General features: G+C 44.8%; 1 protein-coding gene across 1 annotated transcript in view; it reads right to left on the bottom strand.

Annotated features, from left to right (window-relative positions):
- Positions 1–14,769, bottom strand: part of LOC124613807 (lysine-rich arabinogalactan protein 19-like) — a 407,024-nt gene that overhangs the window by 106,773 nt on the left and 285,482 nt on the right. The window contains exon 3 of the mRNA XM_047142529.1: positions 10,140–10,204. Within this exon, the coding sequence (XP_046998485.1) occupies positions 10,140–10,204 (65 nt within the window). The remainder of the gene's footprint in view (positions 1–10,139; positions 10,205–14,769) is intronic.

The following is a 14,769-nucleotide window of genomic DNA, read 5'->3' as shown; positions in this document are numbered from 1 at the left end:
ACTACTAATCATTTCCTCTCCTGATCCATCGCATACAGAGCGAGGCAAAACCCACTATCTACATGCCTCCATAAGAGCCTGAGCCGTGGTAAAAACTGCTGTTCTGAAGAGCGCGCCGCAGCGCGTAGTGTGAAGCAGCCGTCCTCCGTTTCTGGCGGTGGCGCCGCTGTGGCAATCGCAGCTTTGGTGTCTCCCTCTGGTGGGAAAGGTTGCCTGTTCACGTGCATTCAATGGGCGCTATGAGCTCGGTCAGCCTGGATCAGTCTCTCGTCCCCAGCTTGCTAGTCTGTCTCTCGTCCGCATTTATTAGGCAGTTAGTGTCTGTCTGTCGTTCGGAGCTGCCTCTGTCATGTTTGTCGGGTTTGGTGTGTTAACGAATTTATTGCTTGGAATGTAACGGCCCAATACCTGAAATGTTTTGATCTTGCCTATGATCTTGAGAGGCGGTATCTGGGTACTGTAGAACATCTTAGCTTGTTTGGCCAACCGCGTAGAATTTTATATAAGATTGCATTTCATGGGCTTTCATTTAAATGATCATTTTAGTATATAAAGCTGCCACCCTTTCACCGTAAGACTTTTCGTAGAAGTTAAAATCAAGTTGCACTTTCGGTGGCAAGGTTAATATTTTAATTGTTAGTGTTTTGTACCATTTCCATTCCTCCTAAGGGGGTGCATAGTTTGTGTGCTTGTGTAAATTGTTAAAACGTTTGGTTTAAAGTAATCTGGTGTGTTGCAGATTTGCACCAGTGTAGTCTTTATGAGGTGGTTGTGAGCGCTCGTGACTACGGCCGTGTCAAAACGGAGCGGCAAGGTTCTCAGCCCGAAAGCTCATACAGTCAAAACTTGTTTCTTTCTGCCTCTGAATAAATTGTAACTTGATATTTAGATGGTGCTTTCTGATTATAATTTTAAATCTGTATCTTTTAAAAAATGTTTTTAGGCACCATTAGAGTGAATAAAATTCCAATTTGTTAAAAGGAATTTGATTATGGTTTCATCAGTTACTCCCTGGCAACTACTTCCACGCTTACATAGTGTGATTAAATGTGTTAATGTTCTTGATGAATCGCTAGTAAATAAATTAAATTCTTAAGAATATTTTTTGAAAATAAATCACGGTTCAGAGCCCTAATGTCTCTTACCCTCGAGGTTCTTACGCGAAATGTACGTTGGCGGCAGAAGAATCGTTCTGCAGTCAACTTCAAATGCCGGTTCTCTAAATTTTCTCAAAAATGTTCGTCGACAAGAACATCGCCTTTCGTCCAGAAATTCCCACTTGTGCTCAGGAAGCACCTCCATAACATGGCGTGTTGATCGAACCTGCGCATTCCAATCTAGCAGCACACCTCAGAATTTCTTCGATGTCTTCCTTTACTCCGACTTGTTGAGGATCCCAGACACTCAAGCAGGACTAAGGATTGGGTCGAAGTACTATACGAGGTCTCCTTTTAAATGACCTACACTTTCCCAAAATTCCCCCAGTAAACCGAAATCGACCATTCGTCTTCACTGCTAACGTCCTTACATACTCGTACCATTTAATATCGCTTTGCTGGTTGATGGTATTGACAGCGGCCTAAGACTGTTTGCCGATGATGCTGTAGTCCACAGGAAAGTGTATCACGCGAAAGTTGTGAACAAATCAATGAGGATTTGCAGAAAATAAATGCGTGGTGTAATGACCGGCAGTTATCTCTCAATATTAGCAAGTGTAACCTACTGAGTATAACAAGGCGAAAATCCCCTTTAATGTATGAGTACAAAATAAATGATCAGTCTCTGAGCGGTAACATCAGTCAAGTATCTGGGTATGACTATTCGAAATGATCTCAAATGGAATGATCGGATTACACAAGTAACGGGTAAGGCGAAGTCTAGATTGCGGTTTATTGGTAGAATCCTGAAGCGACGCAGTCCTTCAACAAAGGAAATAGCTTACAATACATTAGTTCGTCCAGTCTTAGAGTATTGTTCGTCTGTTGGGTCTAATTCAATAGATTGAGAAGGTCCAAGAAGAGCGGCAAGATTCGTGACTGGTACATTTAGCCATCGCGAGAGCGTTACAAATCTCATAGAAAGTTTGAAGTGGGACACTCTTGCAGATAGACGACGCGCTAAACAGAAGGGGCTGCTGTCTGAATTCCGAAATCCGATCCTCACCGTGGATGTAGAGCATATATTATTACCACCAACTTTCAAATCGCACAATGTTCGCCATTCAAAGATTAGGGAAATAAGAGCTCGTACTGAGGCGTTCAGACAGTCGTTTTTCTCTCGCGCGATCCGCGAGTGGAACAGAGGGGGGGGGAAATATGACTTTGGCGCGAATTGTGCCCTCCGCCACACACCGCTTAGTGGCTAGCGCAGTAATATGTAGATGTAGGACGTTAAGTATAGATATTTAATAGACGTGAATGTGTCAAACATGAGATTTTTTTGGCTACTATCTGCATTAACACACGTTTTCCTACATCTAGAGCTATCTGACATTCATCACGCGAACTATAAATGTTGTCTAAGTCATCTCGTATCCTCCTAAAGTCACTCAACGACGACACCTTCCCGTACACCAGAGCATCATCAGCAAACAGTCGAAGATTGCCGCTCACCCTGTCCGCCAGATCGTTTGTGTGTACAGAGGATAAGAGCGGTCCTGGGACACTTACCTGCGGCACTCCAAACGATACCCTCGTCTCTGATGATCATTCGACGTCGAGGACATCGTACTGGATTCTATTGCTTAAGAAGCCTTCGAAGCATCCACATACCTGGGAACCTATTTCATACGCTCTTAACTTCGTTAACAGTCTGCTGTGGGGTACCGTGTCATTCCAGAGAGTTCGTTTAATGCGACTCAGACCAACACCGACTCAAAGGAAGGCCTCGGCGCTTGTTGGTGACGTCACGTCAGCTAGGCACGGCGAACGCCAGGTCTGTTGCTTGCAGAAACGCCTGGGCGTGCTTATCAATATAAATCTCTTATTTTTGGACAAAATGTTTGGTATTGTTTTGGATTCTGCAGTTTTATTTAGATGAAAGATTTTCTTACTATCGTAAAGCTACAAATGAAGATCATAGTTCTGTATTACTGAATCCTCTCGAAACAAACGTAGATCAATATGAGAAGATGCTTTGCCCCATTGCAAGCTTCGGAAATTTTGCATTCAAGTAAATGTATTTACTTGATCCATTTTGTTATCGAAACTTACCCCAACCTCCTTACCATGAACTCGTTTCTTTTATTTATTTATTTATTTTCGTTTGATATCGTCACTGGAAATGTGAACTAATTTACATGTGTAAATGTCCAACTGTTGCCAGTCATTAGATTACAGTCGTTTTCAACGAAAGGAATTCTAAACAGGAAACAAAATAGCTTCATACATCGAAAATACTGCTGAGCTTAAACTTTTTTAAACATGCTCATTAGAAAAGATAAATATTCCCCTCTTGCAACTGAAAGAAGAAACTTTATAAGATAAAAAAAATTTATTTGATAAAACAAGTATCTCTCTTTTGCCTCTTCTTCTGTCCCCCACCCCCTCCCCCAACGTGTACAATCGCAAGATATTTCATTAACATTCAGTGCTCCTCACCCCACAGTCAACCAAGATACCTAAAGAAGAGCACCAATATGTTCACAGTTTCTTGTAAAAGCAACCCAGTACAAACGTAACGTCCTCAGATTTACAAATAAGGTAATAAATAAGCACGAATTCTGTTGGTGCTGGTCCATGAAGTTGTTTTTGTATGTCAATCCTTAAAACAGGTGGAAATTTAAGTTCAGGAGTACACTATTTGTTAGGAAGTGTAATGAATTGCACAATTAATTGATTGCAGAAATCTCTCAGAACAATGTGCGTTAGTCAACTACCGCCAATAGTTCCACATTTTCCTGTGTCAGAGAGGGAGACACCACCATTATGAGTATGCCTGCAACAGACCTGGCGTTCGCCGTGCCTAGCTGACATGACGTCACGAACAAGCGCCGAGGCCTTCCTTTGAGTCGGTGTTGCTCAGACCGCACCGATTTGGTCCACCGAGTAATTAAATGGCCGACTTCCCCTCCTATTCGTCCGCAGTTTGAGGTCGCATTCCCTCTCTAATGGCGTTGTCGTCCACTGGGCATTAAACACTAATGAGTCTTCCTTTTCCTTCCAGCACCTGCATTCTGGCTGATGACCTTCCGGGCGAACGGCACGGAACTAGCGTGCACCGGTCTTTGCTAGGGCTGTGAATACCGACCTTTCGGAGACCTAGGTCACAACCGTAGATGGTACTCGGCAGTAATACTTCTGTTACTGCGGTGTGTGTGTGTGTGTGTGTGTGTGTGTGTGTGCGTGTGCGAGCTTGTGCGTGTGTATTTTCTGAGTAACAGCGACGCATTGGTTCAAAACTTGGTTGACTCGTTCAGTCTCGACCCCCTGCACTTGCTGTCGTGTCGTGGTGGAGACGCCGAGCAGCCAGTGTGGTGGGATTCGCTGGGCAGCGGTCACGCGTCCGTCTCAGATGCGAAGCTAAAATGCGCGACGGCGCCGTGAGAGCGAATTGGCCGTCTGTCTCAGAGAGTGCTGCGTCAGCAACGCAATCACACGCAGAGAGTTGGCTGCGATGAAAGGAAGTGAGACGGCGAAGCACGTTGCAGGTGCACAGCCTAATTCTCTCTGGCAGCAACAACGCCGTCGCTGGAGAGAGCAACGTCAGCATAGCCACGTGATACCATGCCAGCTGGCACCGTAGAGTGGACAGCTCTGCCCTTAATCCAGGTCATCGGCGCACACCGTAGTTGCCAAGTACTTGGGATAAATCTTTCACCCATAATTCCAAATGCAGTCTCTTTCGATGTGGCATCCTTTTAGGCCAGTGCTCTGTCGAGAATGTTTTTTCTTTCTCTTTTTTCCCCTGTGGGTAGATAGAGGTCCCGAAGTGCGATTCCAGAGTGCCTGCAAGATACACGTTTACGGCTTACGTATCTCTTCGCTGTACTCATAATGTTGAAAGGTGGCTACACTGAGTCGCAGCGCCAGAGATTGCACCAAAGATTGTTATTCCGTCGCCTCCACTGGTGCAGTAGTAGTTCAGAGGTTGTCGTGGGCAGTTCTTGTTGAGAGGATGTCGAGAGCAGTACCAGAGAGAGCATGTCGTGTGCAGTTGTTGGTCTGTTGGGCGAGACAGTAGATGCTGTTCGGTTGGTGTAATGTATAGATGGAAGATGTTGCAATGATCACAGTGTATTTTTCGTCAATATATATGGAGGTAAAAAAAAAAAAAAAATTATTTCACATTTTCTTAATGACAATGCCTCTTGGTTACAGGTTCAGTCAACAAAGTATCTAGCTCGTGTTCATGTATTAGACTTGTAATTCTGGTTTCTATGTGCAATTATAGTATTTCTGGTTTTTCAATTAGTTCATTGTAAATGGTGTTTAAAATTTCTTGTCGTATTGAGGAAGAACCGTGCCAGATATATGTACATTGAGTCACACTACCACACACAGAACAGTTACACTTGTGCTTTGTTGTTTCGTAGGTTTTATAGTTGCAGGGGACTTAATTAATCAATTGTGTTAATGGAAATTTCCTTTCATTCTTTATTGTTATTTTATGCAGTCAGATTGCGTACTAATACTACTCAGGCCCAACCGGTTACGAGACTTCGTAACCGGACACACAGCTACTAAAATTATTGCAGTTTAATTAAGCCCCCATGCAATGTTTCTTAGCGACAAATGTCGTTGGATGTCGGGATAGCTGGGAGCCAGAGGTGGGCAATTTTGGCAAAAAGCCTGGATGATCCAAAAATCCGTAGACCAAGAGTCACAGATTCGACCCTAGCACTTCTTAATACGTAAAAAGTTGCATGAAATTAGTGGCTTCGTCAAATAAGAAACCATTTCCAAGTGCATAATTAACTTTCTAAATTCCGTGATTATTTACATCACGAAACTCTCACATCAGTTTCATCGTAACATTCGAAAAAAATTATCTTTTTATTCTGATCGTTTAAAGGACATTTAAGCATATTTAAAATTAATATTGGAGTACGCAAGTCATGTACCCAGTTTGGATTCCAATCCTAGATTCTTCTGCAACGTAAACTCGGAAATCGAACGGTAGTTAGCTTTCATCCGGTTATAATAGGTCACCGTATTATTTTAACTTATTTTCTTTTGGGTGATTTTAGGTTTTCCCGGCGTACGGAAATCTTGAACGTTTCTCGGGCATTCAGCCCGTTGGCGTCGTCCACCAGATTCTAGGAACGCCTTAAGATGGCGAGAAGTCGGCTTGCCGAAATACCGCGCCTGTTGGACGACGGCAACCAGCTGGATACCCGAGAAATGTTCTGTATTATATTCTTTTGTTTAAATTTTAGCCTACCGAATTCGAGAACGTTGTGAGGAAGTTCCATTTTAAATCACTCTGTACGCATGCTGGAAGGTAGTTGCGATATGTGACCTTTTCCAGTGTTTTTTAGATAACCGTGTTGTCAAACGGATCTTTCCGTCTATTTATTCGCAATACATTACGTACGTCTATTTTGGAGGCCGACTGCCAGTCTGTGCACCAGACGTCGATCCTGTGCAGGTCTCCCTTCATTTTGATACAATTTTCAAGCATTGCATCTGCTGACTACATAACAACATAATCCGCGAGGAGCCTCGTGGAAATGCAGGGGATACAGCGACCGTTGGAAATGAATGTTCAGATAAACTGTCAAACGCCATTATTATCTGATTTATCACTAGTTTCAGTTGTCAGACATTCAGATATACTTTGCCCTGATGGCAAAACGTTAAAGGTTTAAAGCTCCATTCCGCAGCATTGCCAACGCAAAGTGGTATGAGCTAGAGCCACGATGGTGCTAAAGAGAGCTTTAGACCTTTAATGTGTTGCCATCAAGGCAACGAACATCTGTGTGTCTGATGAGCGAAACTGACTATAAATTCAATAATGCGCGACATGTGGTGATTTGTGTGTACTGAATGGTGGTCTGGCATGACGTACGCTCGTATTTTCTTCATTAGTGTGAGAACAGAATGTACGCCGACTCGGCGCGCTGTCGAGCGCAGCTGCACCCGCCTAGGGGCCCACACAGAGCACGCTGGTGAAGGTGCACCGCCGTTGCGGGCACGATGTCGTGTGTTCCCCGTTAGCTCTGTAGTCTTTCTCACACGATTTCACAGAAATTATCCATAAAACATAGATTTTTACATTCCATAGAGGTTTATGTCATCTTAATGGTCACACTTAGTGTGATGTATGCATTTAAGTGAGACGCTGCGCGAAGTTAGAAAAAGTACCCAATTAAAAATATGGGTCACTATGATTTGGTTCATGTTACACCACATGTTGCTGCGAACGAAATTAACCTAAGATATTGGGTTTTTATTTGTACTTAGGACGAGGTCTCTATACATCCCCAATCTCGAGAAAATAAGATTTATGTAGTACGTTCACTTCGGCACGCGCTCGAGAATGAAGTGATCGTAACATCTGTCATACATCCGAAACCGTTCGAGGTGTCGGAAAGAGATTTTGGCAAATTATTCCACACAACGGGGAGAGTATTTTGCTATACGGTTAATATACGGAACTTTCTTATTTACGGCGACACAGCAGAAGGGGAGGCGACAGAGCGGAACAGCTACTAGCTGATCCTGTGTATCGCAAGTTAAAAAGCGATCCGACGAACAGAATCGTTCGGAAAGTGAAAAACCTGATATCAGACTCCAGACTGGACAGCTTTATTACAAAGAACCTAACACCTCGAATACCTGTGTCACCCAGAATGTACGGACTGCCGAAAATACATAAAGAATCGGTTCCTTTGAGGCCTATAGTCAGTGGGATTAACTCACAGATTTATTTTTTACCAGCCATGGACTGTGCGGCTGGTCCCGGCGGAGGTTCGAGTCCTCCTTCGGGCATGGGTGTGTGTGTTTGTCCTTAGGATAATTTAGGTTAAGTAGTGTGTAAGCTTAGGGACTGATGACTTTAGCCGTTAAGTCCCATAAGATTTCACACACATTTTTTAATTTTTTAGCACGTCATTTATCTAGCAAACTGAGACATCTAGTTGTTAAAACAAATACTTTTATAAAAGATTCGAAACATTTCTTAGAAATTATACGCACACTGAGGATATCTGCAGGTGACATTCTTGCTAGCTAACGTCCCAGTATCAGATACAATGGAGATCATAAGAGAGAATGTTGCTCCAGATGTTTGTGACTTAATTGAATTCTGTCTTCGTTCGAGCTATTTTAAATACAATGGTGAATTCTATGAGCATGCTGACGGCCTTGTTATGGGCTCACCCACTTCGCAAGTTGCAGCTGACGTTTTTATGGAACATTTTGAGCAACAAGCGTTAAGTAGCGCTCCTCTGAAGCCTTCTTGCTGGCTCCGCTATGTGGACGATACATTTGTTATATGGCCACACGGCGAAGAAGAACTTCATGCGTTCCACAGTTTCTTAAATGGAATTCACCCCAAAATCAAATTCACTTTGGAGGATGAGAGTGAGGTCGGTCTCCCGTTCCTAGATGTGTTGCTAAACAGAAGATCTGATAACACTCTAGGTCACAGAGTGTACAGAAAGCGGACTAACATAAAAAGGTATTTAGATGCCACTTCCCACCACCACCCAGCCCAGAAGCGAGCAGTAATCAACACTTTGTCTTCACGTGCCTTCCATATCAGCGATGACGACAACTTGGAATCGGATTTTTTTAAAGAGAACATTGAAGGCAAATGGGTATGATAGTTATTCAATCGACAGGGTTTTTAGGCGGAATATTTATTCCACTAAAAAGAATGACGAGGAACCGCCTTCTCACTACGTCACGTTACCGTTCGTTTCTGGGGTCACCGACCGCATAAGCAGAATTTTAAAGAAAAATGGTAATCAGACAACTTTCTTTAGTCAAAACAAAATAAAGACTTTTTCCGACGCAAAACGGATGTACCTGATTACCTCCACAATGGAGGCGTTAATCAAGTGTCATGTGGCTGCGGCAAAGTGTATATAGGCGAAACGGGAAGAACTGTTAAAGAACGCATTAAGGAACACGAACAGCACATGCGGCTAAAACGAAGTGCAAAATCGGCAGTAGCGGAACATCACGAGAACTGTGGCTCTGACATCTATTTTAATAACGTACGTGTACTGGCTAAAGAAACAGACGTTTATAGAAGAAAGGTCCGAGAAGCGGTTGACATTTCTAAGAATGCATCTAATTTCAATAGAAAGGACGGCTATAGGCTTCCGGCATCGTGGCTCCCCGCCATCAAGGAAGTAAATACGCGGCTGCGGTGTGTGAGCGGCATAAACAACGCGCTGCAAGTCACCTCGGCGGACAATAATATTTTGGGTAAACATTCCCCCTCTCTTGCACTGTCCGTTTCGAATCTAGCCACTGATGACGACCAACCAATAGTGGTAGGAGGCATTTCAACCAATAACCCTTCTCCAGCATAAGTGTGGAATAGTGCCTTTCTATCCAATGACGATGGACCGCCAATGGTATCCACAGGAGGTGAGCTACCAACCGCCCATGTTCTGCATCAGAGCGGGAATATTAGCCTATGACTATGGCCAACCAATGGTAGCCATATGAATTTTAACCTATACTTTCACTTCTGCAGCACGAGCGCCAGAAAACTCCCCCTTTACAAGTGGACGCGACACTCGTCTCTGACAGTGTTCTAGCAGTAGTGGACACCAAAAGATCCTGAACAAGATCCCAGCAGAGGAGTCGAAACGTCGGACATTTTAGAAAAAACATGACGCGGCCTAATAACCCAGAAGATTTTAACTTCAGTGCAGAACTGTGTCCATCGCTTTGCGGAAGTGGAGGAACACGGCAGCAACCTCGGCGCCCTTGTCTCCTGCCTTCTGGGTGTGGGGGACGGCTAGCGCGGTTTTGCTGCAGCATTTCTGATTCGCTCTATCACTGCGAGGGTCAGCTGCTGTGGAGGTAGCCAGCGCAGTTGCGTCCTAGCGGTGGCAGGTGAGCGGCGAAAGCTGAGCAGAGGCGCGCGCGTGTGAGGCGTGAGCCGTGAGCGTGGCCGGTCAGCTGCGGCACGAGGGCCGTAAAAGTCTGAAGCAGGCGCTCGCTGCCCGCTGCACCTACCTGTCTGCCTGTCTGTGCTGTCTGGGCGGCGGGGGGCGCTCCTGCAGCTCGCGTCGGTGAAAGTCCTGCAAACCGAGAAATGCAAACACTGCTTTAGAAACAGTTTCCCTCTCCAGCTGTCTGCCTGCCTCTCCCTCTCTGTTTACTCGCTTACCTGTTACCAAAGAGCGTTCCGTAGAACCTAGCGTTATGTAAATACCTCTAAGTACCACAACAAGATGAACATTTCATTGTGCGGCCAAAGGCATTATGCTAAATAATCGAAAGTCAAATTCAAAATGATGCCGAAAATATTCCGCAGGACTGTTCAGTTTCTATGTACACTGCCTGGCAAAAAAAAGTAATCACCCAGGAAACATGGTCGGATATCAGTGTAACCTGGTACACGCACACACAGTCTTCTTTCTTTCTTTCGCTGACACCATAGTCCCGCAGCGATCGCAGGGTCGGCGTGGATTTGGCAATGTTAGTGTTAGGGATGGTCGGATGCCCTTCCTGCCGCCACCCCGTACCCCCCAGGACGGAATCAGTGTACCCCAACTGTCTGCATCTACTGTAAATCGTAAAATAGTGCGGACGTGCTGCAAATGTTTGCGACGCGTGTAACTGAGGCGGAACGTGGGGACCAGCCCGGTATTCACCTAGCGGGATGTGGAAAACCGCCTAAAAACCACATCCAGGCTGGCCTTGTCGTTAATCTGCCGGGCGGATTCGATCCGGGGGCCGGCGCGCCTACCCGAGTCCAGGAAGCAGCGCGTTAGCGCTCGCGACTACCCTGGCGGGTACACTCACACCCAGTCTGCCGGTATGTAAATAGTTAGGGTTGCAGTTTTCTGTGGCACGTAGAATGACCAGCAGAGGGCATTAGCGTCGATCGTGTTCAGCGTTGCTACCAGGCCTGTTAGCGTATAAAAGGGGCGCGAACGGCGTCACGTGCTGAGTGACCACCGTGGAGGGCACTGAGATGCCGAGTGCTCGTGTGAGATTGCGTCATCAGCACCTGACAGGGCCCCATTGTGTGTCTCCATTTCGCCACCAGGTGAATCGTGCAATACCTGTACCTATACGAAAAATATACCTGTTCAAAAAAGCAGATAATAATTCACTTGACGCCTTCCTGAGAGTCAATCTTCATTCCGTCCTTCCAAATTAACAATATAACTTCAGACCAGATGTGACTTGAATTCAAAGAAATAGTATCGGCAGCAACTGAGAGATTTATACCAAATAAAATAACAAACAACGGAGCTGAACCCCCTCGGCACACAAAACGGGTCAGAGCACTGTTGCAGAAACAATAAAACAAACGTGCGAAATTTAAACAGACGCAAAATCTCCAAGATCACTCACTCCGGAAACCAGCAGATCTTAGCGACAAATGTGTTTTACAAGCGTCAGCATTCTGTTACAAAGCTGGGCGTGGGCTCTTCTGATTTTCGTTTCCCACCTCAGTTTGATTCCACAACTACCTCGCCGTTATGGCTCGAGACGTAATGGACACACCGCATTTTGAATCTGGTAGCAACTCACGAGATTTACAACTCAGAAATCTCTTCTAGCAAAATAAGAGTTCCTAAGAATGAGCTGCAGTGCAGGCCTGCTGACTTTTTGATAAATGCCTATGAAGAACAGATTTATTGCTCCTAGAAAACGGCCATTGCCCGTTTTCACAAATAGCTACATTTATTTTCAAAATGTCTGACCACTTCTAAACCATTTCATTTCGAGAGACAAAAATGGTAGGCTTCTTAAATTACTGAGGTGGGTATATAAATAATTTGATAAAATTAGGCGGCTCATTTACGTGATTCACGTGCCCAAATGCATCACAAAGTAGTTGACAGCGGTCACTTACTGACAACTAGCGTACTACTGCATTACTCTCTTCTAGTCTGCACTTACCATCAAGTTCCACGATTTTGGAACAAAGAAAGGCATTCAGTTTTATTGGGAATAGTGGTTTTCTTGAAGTTTCTACGCTTTTTATTACCCTTAAACTGTACTAACTTATATTTTAACTCCGTAAGCGACGTGAGCTGACGTCTGCGTGTGTATGGATTTCCACAAAATTAAGGAGGCAGAGTACGTTAAAATCACCAATTCGCATGCAGAGAGAGGGAGGCAGAACAACACAAAGGCAAACGTCACATAAAATACCAGTGTAAATATTTGCACTTCATAATGAAAATAATTTCTCGAAACGCGTTGCGCTATGGACGAAGAAACGTACTGGTTCAATATTTCATTATTTAAAGCAAAGTATGATCATAAATGATACACTAAGTTGGAAGAACTAACATAGCTCATCACAATATGCATCAGTGAAATTCGTTTCGTAAAAGAGGGCTCGAAATACAGTAGTAATATGAGAGACAGTTTCGTAGTACTTACCAAGCTGAAGAAAGAAAGATCGAATGTTATAGATTTCATGAAGTGAAATGTATATATTGTAATACTGAAGTGTTGTACTTTGGTCTTTTTTTTTTGAGTCATCAGTCTTCTGATTGGTTTGATGCGGCCCATCACGAATTCCTCTCCTGTGTCAACCTCTTCATCTCAACGTAGCAATCGCACCCCACGTCCACAGTTATTTGCTGGATGTACTCCAATCTCTAACACATGTGAAAGGCTTCGATTCTCTTCTGTTCTGGTTTTCTCACAGTCCGTATCTCACTACCATACAGTGCTGTGCTCCAAACGTACATTCTGAGAAATTACCTCCTGAACATAAGACCTACGTTTGATACCTTATAACAAATGAATAAAACAATCCAGCAAGACGTAAAAAAATTATCTTCAAAATATTATGAGCAAAATAATTATAGTCATTCGAAAAAATAGAAGAAAACTTCATTCACTATTGCCCTTATCATTAATAATATCAACATAATCTATTTAAGGTGCACCATTGTTATCGCTGTTGCTTGTTTTCAGCTGAATGGTGTATTGATACGATAGTTGATGCACTGTATCCCCCCTCCGCTTGTTAAAGCGCCTCGTCTAAGCACCCTACTCTACACAAAACCTGCTGGAATCGTTCCTTCGTTTATGACTCCAAATAATATTGACTAGCCGCCCGGAGTGGCCGCGCGGTTTGAGGCGTCATGTCGCGGACTGCGCGGCCCCTCCCGCCGGAGGTTCGAGTCCTCCCTCGGGCATGGGTGTGTGTGTCGTTCTTAGCATTAGTTAGTTTAAGTAGTGTGTAAGTCTAGGGACCGATTACCTCAGCAGTTTGGTCCCTTAGGAATTGACTCTCTCTCTCTCTCTCTCTCTCTCTCTCTCTCTCTCTCTCACACACACACACACATAATACTGTGTCACGACATGAAGCGTGGACTTTTAGCAAAATGGTTCAAATGGCTCTGAGCACTATGGGACTCAACTGCTGAGGTCATTAGTCCCCTAGAACTTAGAACTAGTTAAACCGAACTAACCTAAGGACATGACAAACATCCACGCCCGAGGCAGGATTCGAACCTGCGACCGTAGCGGTCTTGCGGTTCCAGACTGCAGCGCCTTTAACCGCACGGCCACTTCGGCCGGCGACTTTTAGCAGATGTCATATGATTTTCAGTGCTGAGATGACGCAGAGAAGGTTTTCTCCGTCCCTACTTCTAGTCAAAACATTTCTCAGAGTTACGTTTATCTAAATTTGTCTTTTTTTTCTATCTACGGGCAAAATATAAATTTGTTGTTCGTATTGTAGCGGACGGATGATACATAACTTTTTCTTAGACGTTCATTGAGTGCTGGTAAGACATTCGAGGAATCAGGCTTTGGCATTACTGGAAGCAAGAAACTTGATTTCAGTCAGTTTTCCTGCGTACTACCACTGCGAGCCAGCTTCGTCCACTTGAGAGACACAGTCCCCGTGCGTCACAGTTTTGCGCAGTGCACGGTGGTGCACGGACTGGCTGGTGCAAAACGCCAGAAGAAGAACGCGGCCGCCGCATCGTGGCGGCGGTGTCGCAACAGCAGTGCGATTCCGCTAAACGACGCCCTTAATGGGGTCTGCATAACGCCGGCGGCGGGCAGAGATAATGAAGGAGAAAGTCGGCGGGCGGCCTCTGCAGGGGCGATAGCATCCCGAGAGCCGCCGCTGCCGCCGCCGCCGCTGCCGCTGCCGGCTGCCACTACAGAGGCTGGCCAGCGCGCCACACCGCCCGTTGTGTTCCGTCGCGGCCACACCGAGCCTCCCTTCTGCTCTCATTCCCTACAACAGGGGCCTCCAAACTTTTTAGTCCGCGGGCCACATTGACTCCTCCACGAAGTCATAAGGGACAAGATCTACCTAGTGCGATTAAAGCACCCTAGCACTCCATGATCACCGTAATGTAAGGCTAAAGGAAAGATGAAATCGCAAAAATCTGAGGTTGTGGGAATAGCTGGCACTGAAACGAACTACGATTTTTATTTAATTACATAATTTTGATTGGTGGACGTACCTGACCGAAATTCTGGCGTATTTTATTCTGGCGAATTTCACCGACGAAAAAGTATGTCACTGCACATTCTTCACGAAAGCGGCCTGCAATGTTAACGAAATCTCAAAATCATTGTTAGCAACACTATTACTGAAAGACGTAACAGAGGCAGAGTATGTCAACGCATTGTTATTTCAAGCGGCGCA

This window comes from Schistocerca americana, chromosome 4 (genome assembly GCF_021461395.2).
Source record: "Schistocerca americana isolate TAMUIC-IGC-003095 chromosome 4, iqSchAmer2.1, whole genome shotgun sequence".
In the NCBI taxonomy this organism is placed as follows: domain Eukaryota; kingdom Metazoa; phylum Arthropoda; class Insecta; order Orthoptera; family Acrididae; genus Schistocerca; species Schistocerca americana.
This window is presented reverse-complemented; position numbering and strand designations above follow the sequence as displayed.